This window comes from Archocentrus centrarchus, chromosome 20 (assembly GCF_007364275.1).
Source record: "Archocentrus centrarchus isolate MPI-CPG fArcCen1 chromosome 20, fArcCen1, whole genome shotgun sequence".
NCBI lineage: Eukaryota > Metazoa > Chordata > Actinopteri > Cichliformes > Cichlidae > Archocentrus > Archocentrus centrarchus.
The window spans coordinates 24941579-24950123 of record NC_044365.1 but is presented as its reverse complement, the minus strand read 5'-3'; the positions used below and the strand labels follow the sequence as shown (position 1 = coordinate 24950123).

Here is an 8545-nt window from a genome sequence, read left to right as displayed (position 1 = left end):
ATATTGTGAGAATGCTGACTGCGAATTTGGTTAAAAGGCTGAATAACAGCATAACAAAAGTTGGGAAACACAAGACAGCAATTGGCCTCGTAGAAAGTAAGTCAAAGCCCGTTTTGCAGCCACAAAGTGCAGTAAGGTTATAAACCAAATACTGCCTTTGTTACCATGGTCATCAGATTACCAAGCACGCCCTTTTGTAGTGTAATTGGTAACGTTTTGTACAATTAAGCGTTCAGGCTGACGGATACTTTAATCCGTTTGTCTGTTTTCAGCGATTTTTATCCGACACCTCTCTCATTTATTGCACTTGGGATGCACTGACAGCTGTCAGGGCAGCATGAGACCTTACAGCATTCTGACCTGGACCATCATTACCTGTGGCAGGTACAGGTGTAGAGAGACGGTTTTAATGTATTTCATTCGAAAACTGTCTGAAGTCCACCCACAGGTATCTCTCTTTTAAACGGCACGGGATTATCAATTCATCCGTTTCACTTCAAAGGAGTCCACATAACGTTTTGTTTTCTTCCTCGTGTGCGCACTCTGAGTTTTGTAGTTCTGTCTCATTTCACTACTGTGTTTCAGCGTCCACTGGCGCGCACACGAGTGGAAAATCTGTGCTTTAGATTTCCACATCATGCTCACCAGCACCCCACGTTCACAAAGGTTACCTTGAATATATAGGCCAGTATTTAACTTGGATCTACAACTATGCCTAATGTATCCATCAGGGTTTGGCTGAGCTTGTGCAACTCACTCATTTTTTTTTTCTTTGCAGGCCAGCAATGCATAACCTGTGTGTAAAACGTTGTGGGTTGTCGAAGTTATCAAGTGGGATTTGCGGCGCTCTCTGCAGGAACCTCCGGCTGCTAGAGTTCAAAGCCACACGCACAGACGTGCCATGCAAACCATTAAAATATCTTCTTGGCTACTAGACTGGTTTCTGCAAGCCATTCTCACAGTCAGTCTTAGGAGACCAAGGAAAGAGAGGAAGTTTTGTTGTTCTCAACTTAACAAGTAGCACTACGACTTGATCCGCCTTTTTAGGTGTCACCATATTCTGCTATACAAAATTTGGAGGGATCTTTCAACAGGTGGGAAACGGTAAGGCTGACATACCACTGAAAAATGAGAGTCTAAATTAAGGGGTAATCTACACAAACCTCAAACAAGCAAAGATAAATTAGAGTTGTTGTAATAATACATAACATTGTAGCGCATTCAAAATTCTTGCGTGCCTCAAAATGAAGTGAACATATTTTGTTCTAATGCTCAAATGCCATATTCTGCTACATGTACAGAATTGAAATTACAACCAGGAGCTGTTTAGGATTTAAAGTGAAAGCCAAAGCAGCAAATGCGACGTTTTATGAGACCTCGCTGCATTATTCAGCTTTGGTTTGGGATCTCGTACAGCTCCCCAGCTTACTTGTCTCCAAGAGTGAGTGAGTGAGTGCATGCACAACTTGGACCAGAAATAGCACTTCAAAGTTTTGCATTACGCTGGAGCTGTGATGCCTCTGAAGGCTGCAGCTGTGAGCCTCATGAGCCACATGCGTAAAGGCCATTTAATAAACATCTTTTGGATCCGCCACGTCTCAAAATATTGACTCAGTTTCTAATGTGCTGGATGTGACGCTGTCAGCAAAGGTTTTGACAAGTCAATCCATAGAAATAACCTAGAATGATAAAGGTTTACAACTTGTTTTCTCATAAAGAAGGTTTGCAAAATTAAATGCCAGTTAATATTCAGTTAATGGCTTTATTTCAATTACTACATGTAAAAATGATGAATCAGTCACCGCGAAACACAACTTCATATCATGTGCACTTGTTTTTCTCATCAACGAAAATACTGACCAGCGACTCTGACAATAATTTTTGGGTTATGCATAACTACACAAATTACTTATGAACTGCGTGGAAAACAAACACCTTTTAAAACACTTCATATCTGACATCAAATCGATCAGTACTTTGTGACTTTCACCATTTTTTCTGCAACTACAGATGAAAAAGTTCAGTCAAAAATACTCCATACATTTCGAATTGCACTATATAATACACACCCCTCCACACACACACACACACACACACACACACACACACAAAAATGTAAAAAAAAATAAGTAAAGGTCTAAGTAATGGAAACGTTACAAGGTAAAAAAAATCAAATCGAACTTCCATAGTTACGATAATGCCCGACAATTATTACAGTGTCGGCCATGCAGAATTGTTACACCGAAAAGTCAACCATGCTGAAAATTATAGTCCGCGTGCAGTTATATAAACACACTAGTCAGCATTCTAATAACTAACCATTTGATTTTTTTTAAGTCCGCTTACGGTTTAAAAAAAGACAAAATCCATTAAAAAAAATAACCATCTCAGTGGAAGACAATTTATAGAACGGTGCGGCATTTTGCTATGATCTATAGCTATTAATGTCTTTCTCTTAAGCATTTAAACAAAAGCATGAAGACTTTAATCCTTTGCTGATTAAAGATTGTATCGATACTTACAGTAGGCTAAAGAAACGTTTTATTTTGAACTTAAGTCTGCAACGGCACCACCTCCTGTGACCCTCATCTGCTGCCGTCCTGGGTCTAAAGCAAAATTACCCCGGATCATAACAACAGGTCCCGTCCATTACATTTTTTTTCCTCGGGACAATGGCCGCAGCTCGCCCTATTCACACATCCTACACTCACGGATCCCACCAGGCAAAGCATGGAGTCAGCTCTGTAGTATGCGCTGAAGGGCAAACGGCTGGATATGTAAATATGTGCATTTATCAAAGCGAATATTAATGGAATGTACTCCGGACTATTTTAAACTCCCACGTGGAGTTGTCCTTTGCACAAGTTTTCCTCCGCTGACACCGATCTTTTACGTGCGTAAAGTTATGCGTAATCTGTGCGTAAATTTGTCCTTGATACGCTGCAGTGCAGAATAAAGATATCACTGCATTATTTATGATCCTTACAACTTTTTATAGTGACAATATGCATACTCTTGCGAAGCACTCTGTTTTGTAACGGCATAATCAAAGTGGGGAAATTGCTATTTCATAGCCTCACAGCCTTTGTGTGCAGCAACAAAAGAAAGGCGACTGTATATCTGGATCAACTTTTTAGGAGTTTTATTGTACAATAACCTTTGCATAATAACTATTCTTTTTTCAAGCGTTGCCCGAGGAACTGCGCATGCGCGATGGCTACTTGCTGTCACTAAGACATTTTTCTTCACGTTGGAAACTGTCACTGGTGACGTCAATCACAGAGCTCTGACCAATTAGAGCGCAGGGTGATTGTTTAGCTCCACGGGCTGCAGCGCCTACCATGAATCTCTATTCAGTATCAAAGCGTCCTGCTGCTGCCTCTCAACCGAATGGGATTCCATGTAGTCTGCAGATAGACTTAACTTTATAAAGTTTTTTTTCTTTATTTTTTCATTGCGATTAAAATATATTTGTCATCATCATTATTATTTTGCCTGCTGTCAAGTTATTCTAAAATTAGGAAGTAATGAGCGTGGATGCATTGGGAAGCCCCGTGATGGACCCTACGTTTTCCAAACGGAACACGGCGCTGAGATTAGTTGACTTGGCAGGGGCTCACCACCATCACCATCATCACCACCATACCCCTCAGAGCGTGACAGGCTTCCCGGGGTTCAGCAGCCATCCACACTCAATGGCTCACTCGCACCCTGGGGAGATTACTGCGGAACCCCGCCTGGGGCCGAGTCCATTCGGGCCAGAACACATGGGGCACTCCGCGGCCCTCAAAATCAGCCCAGCCCATCATTATCCCCACCACCATCACCACCACCACAATCATCATATGGCAGGCCACAGTGAAGTGGTCTCCAGTCAAACGGGAGCTTTTGGCCCGGTTCAGGCGACATCGGTCCCCTATTCTATGTCTCACACGGCCCAGGCTTTATCTGCAGGTAGGGATTTCCTCATCCGGAGAGATCTGACAGCTCAAGCCATGCCAGTACTGACTGACCAGACTGCTGGTTCAGCCTCTCACCACGGAATGTTTGTCTCAACAACAGGTAGCTATCCCGGACACTATGGTCATCACCCTGACGCTGGGAACCATACCCTCTTCTCCGGACTCCACCACGAGCAGCCTTCTAGCGGATCACCGGGTGGCCAAACACTGAATGGACAAATAAGGTTAGGACTACCTGGAGAAATGTACGTTAGGTCTGATCACTTGAGTCAAGTGGCAAGCTCCAGGGCTGATCCGTTCTCTGCCTCGCCTTTGCATGGCTACGGTGGTCTGAATCTGAACATGAATCTCAGCGCTCATCACCACCACGGAGCCGGTGCCTTTTTCCGCTACATGAGGCAGCCGATAAAGCAAGAGCTGATCTGCAAGTGGCTGGAGCCGGAGCACTCGCCGAAGAAACTTTGCTCCAAAACTTATAGCACCATGCACGAACTCGTAACGCATGTGACGGTAGAGCACGTTGGAGGACCAGAGCAAGCGAACCATATATGTTTTTGGGAAGAGTGTCCCAGGGAAGGCAAACCATTTAAAGCAAAATACAAACTTGTAAATCACATTCGAGTGCACACCGGGGAGAAACCGTTTCCATGCCCGTTCCCTGGCTGTGGGAAAGTGTTTGCAAGATCCGAAAATCTAAAGATTCACAAAAGGACGCACACAGGTCAGTAGCTTATTATTCTTAAAAAGAAATGTTGTGATTGTGGAAATGCACTTTAAATGGTGAAATAGAACTATCAAGTCGCATGTTGAAATTCAGCTGGGGAGATTGCACAGTTTATACTTGCAAGTTAGGTGATTTTTTTTCCCCTTAATTTTCTTTTTTTAAAAATGTAATTTTATTTTACGCATTTGAACGCACTCTTATGACCCATGGCAATTAATCAGTCCGTGCTGCTGCTGATAGCCTACAGCAGGACGCAACAGCTACTGGCCACCTGTTTGTTATGAGTTGCATCAGTGCTCGCAAGATTCACAAAGGTTGGGTTTAGGGATTATGGTACAGCTCACTCAGGCGTTTGACGGTTCAACCTCTTGTTTACACTACAGAACAAAGACTGAGGCCCACGTCAGGTCCTGTCCAAATAGTTCAGTGCATGTTAGACATGACTGGCAACAAAGCTGGAAAGGTGCATCTTCACTTTTAGTAACTGATATGATGAAACGCACTTCCTCATTATTATTATTATTATTATTATTATTATTATTATTATTATTATTATTATTATTATTATTATTATTATTATTATTATTATTATTATGTTTGATTTTTGTCATTCTTTCAGTTGTGGCTGTTATTTAAAAAAAATTATGTAGGATACATGAAGCTGTATTTTCCAGCAAACTATTGTGCCTGTAACCTGTTCACACAGAAATGGTGTATTCTGCATGATCAAGCCTTTGCAGCCTTTAGCTCAATCAACAAGTTGACAAGTGGAGATGGCTAAAGCAGTTTACTAACAGGCACGTTTGCACAGCTGACTGGCTACCTGCATAATGATTGGTGTGCATGCAATGCAGTTTCAAGCATCTCTGATTAAACTGCAAAAACAAATACTGGTGCAGTATGGCTGCTTGCCACCCAGTGACGTGCTGTGGAAGTAGGAGAGAAAGGAAGCCTCACAATGTCGAGTCAGACTTGTAAATTAGTACAATGACTAGATTCCTTTTTATTTTTATTTTACTTTTGTTTTCATCGCTGGTTGCATGGCAATACCTCTCTGTTTCATTTCTGCACCCCATGTATTATTCATATAATTTGCTCACATTACCTAAGTACAAATCTGTTAAATTATTTCTGTGTGTTGACTCCCAAGGGGCCTGGTCTTTGGTATCATGTTTAAAACCTATCCGAAAGTGTAGTTATGACTGGGGCTGCCCCTGGGGTCTGCTCCTCGACGGTTTCTTGTACTACACTAATATCCTTGATTGGCTCTCTCAACCCAACAGCTGAAGGTCAAATTGATATTCAGCCCGCAAGTGTAATTAGACAGAGGCAATTACATATTCTCAAAAGCTTTAATCGGGGGAGAAAAATCAGCAGTGGATGATTTCCGTGTAATTTATTCAGATTGTCTTTTTTTTTTTTTTTTTTTTTTTTTGCCTTGTCATAATCAGGTAGAAATACTTGTTATTAAAGCGCAAAATTAGAGCCAGTCCACAACCGTTTGCAGGATTCAAATTACATACAGGCTGCGTTATCACACAGTAGGTGAAGCCTGGCGGTGGCAATACTTTGATTCATCATTATTTTGAGCTGGCATTTTAGGCCTGCTATGTCTGTGCTCATAGCTTGTCTGTTTTGACTGATGCCTCGATGCATGCATATACTAGGTATAGACTCATGACAGAGGGGGTTCAACCCTCCTGGATACAGCAGAGTGGGACTTGTGGCAGGTCTGTCCAAGCAGTCAAACTTTTTACAGTGCAAGTGGGAGGGGAGTGTAAATCTACAAAATAAAAATAAAATGGCATTATAAAGATAAACGTGTAAATAATACACTTGGGCATCTTAAATAGCAAACAGGTTTTGGCCTCATTTATGCAGTTTTACTTGATAGTTTATTTTCAACTCATGCATCCAGAAGCTCAGTTTAACCAGATTGTTTGTGCATTTCATGTAAGAGTGAAGACGTGCAGAAAAATACATATGTTAATAAAAAAGGCAGCTTAGAGCCTCGGGGTGAGTATCACGTTACATTTGAAATTCTTTATTCGCTCATTTGCATTCGATCTTGTCTCAAAAACAGGTGAAAAACCCTTCAAATGTGAATTTGACGGCTGCGACAGACGCTTCGCCAACAGCAGTGACCGGAAAAAGCACTCGCACGTCCACACCAGCGATAAGCCCTACAACTGCAAAGTGAGAGGCTGTGATAAGTCCTACACACACCCCAGCTCCCTGAGGAAACATATGAAGGTGCACTGCAAGTCCCCTCCGCCCAGTTCAGGCTACGAGTCGTCAACCCCCTCCCTGGTCTCCCCTTCCTCAGACTTGGGCCGGGAACCAGGCGGCTCCTCGGTCCTTTCAGAGCCGGTGGGAGCCTCCCAGCCGGCGAATTTAAGTGAATGGTATGTGTGCCACAGTTCAGGTGCCAGCGGCGCCCAAACACCACCCAGCGGGCACTCCACACCGGACCCCACAGACGAGCCACCTTACAGAAACCCGGAACCGAGGGACGCTTTTTAACGCGGCTAAGCTCGTACACAGGTGCCAGCAGTGACAGAACACATTTCCACAAGTTTAACTATTTAGAAGCGGTTTGGCTTTGGTGCCTATGTGCCTGTTCAGCACCACTGGTACCCTTCTTTTTTCTGTGTGTGTGTGTGTGTGTGTGTGTGTGTGTGTGTGTGTGTGTGTGTGTGTGTGTGTGTGTGTGTGTGTGTGTGGGGTGGGGGTTCTGAGTGCCACCAAAAAGACACCCAGAATCAAAAGACGCGTTTTACTACATTGGAAGCAAAATGTGCAAACCTTGAAGACGTGCTAATTTCCTGGCATAATAAAAGAATATATTTTCAGAACTCAGTTGTTCAAAATGGTTGGCTCCGTGCCTACACGCCCTGACGGCCCACTGGTCCACTTCTGGAGAGAGTCTTGTAAATCTGTTAGACAATGTGGTACATTATTGTAGGGTAGGCATGTTGGTGTAAAATGATTTTGTAAATTCGAGTTTTGACTTCAATATGTTTTTATTTATTTTTCAATCTGATATTGAAGGATTTTGTATTATCGAACCAAAGTGCATGTTTGAATTAGAACAAAGGAAAAAAAGGGGGGGAAAGGAGGAAAAAAAAATGTACATTTGTAAATTTTGTAAGTTTCGATGTGTTGATGTTAGTTTTGTAAGGATCTGTCTCGGAGCAGTTTCTCACTGAATACTGCGGCTATTTGTACAAACATTTTATGTTTACATCATTTCTTTACCCCCATTTGTGCAGAGGGTCAGTAATTAAGCTGTTTCATATGCCTGCAGTATTTGATATACGACCGTGAAATTATAAATGTTTTATCAAAGTGGGCATTTTGTGATTTTTTTTTTAATTTAACTTTATTTTTTGTATCATTGTTGTCTTTTTTTCTTTTTGAACATCTGAAATCCAGCGGCACAAAATGCGTACCGAATTGCCTTGTAATTTGTGAGTATTTTGAATAAATCTTGTATGACAAAAGTTAAACCCCTGCGCTGTTCGGGTCTATGGAATTTATGAGGTATCTTGAAAATGATCACTTTTGGTGGGATATATACAGGATTTTTTGTCACTTAACATGCCTGTATGTTTTTTTTTTTTCCTTAAACAATCTGTTGCTGCATAGCTTGATGGTCAGCTCCACTAACATTTCCTGCGCTCACACAAGAAAATGCTTTTCAAATTCCAAAGTAAAAATCAAAGGAAAGGTCTTCTGAAAATTGCAGTTATAATTTTTATCTTCGAAAGTTTTTTTTTTTTTCCCCAGTGAAAGGGGCGGTCTAAAATGTGCTCCACTTGTGTTAAATCTCACTTACTCAGCTGAGCTGTGGCTTGAT

The 8545-nt window shown here is 41.9% G+C and overlaps 1 protein-coding gene across 1 annotated transcript; it reads left to right on the top strand.

Moving 5' to 3' along the window:
• Positions 1-3512: 3512 nt before the first annotated feature.
• zic4 (zic family member 4) lies at positions 3513-8104 on the top strand. The gene is made up of 2 exons (XM_030756638.1): positions 3513-4683; positions 6770-8104. The coding sequence occupies exons 1-2, from the start codon at positions 3528-3530 to the stop codon at positions 7207-7209; spliced, it is 1596 nt and encodes a 531-aa protein (XP_030612498.1). The 5' UTR covers positions 3513-3527; the 3' UTR covers positions 7210-8104.
• The last annotated feature ends 441 nt before the right edge of the window (positions 8105-8545 follow it).

What these genes read in the sequence shown, in the direction of transcription:
- zic4 (XM_030756638.1), top strand. Translation starts at nt 3,528, where the DNA reads ATGAGCGTGGATGCATTGGGAAGCCCCGTGATGGACCCTACGTTTTCC. An exon ending in TCACAAAAGGACGCACACAG is followed by an intron (nt 4,684 to 6,769) that starts GTCAGTAGCTTA and finishes TCTCAAAAACAG; the next exon opens with GTGAAAAACCCTTCAAATGT.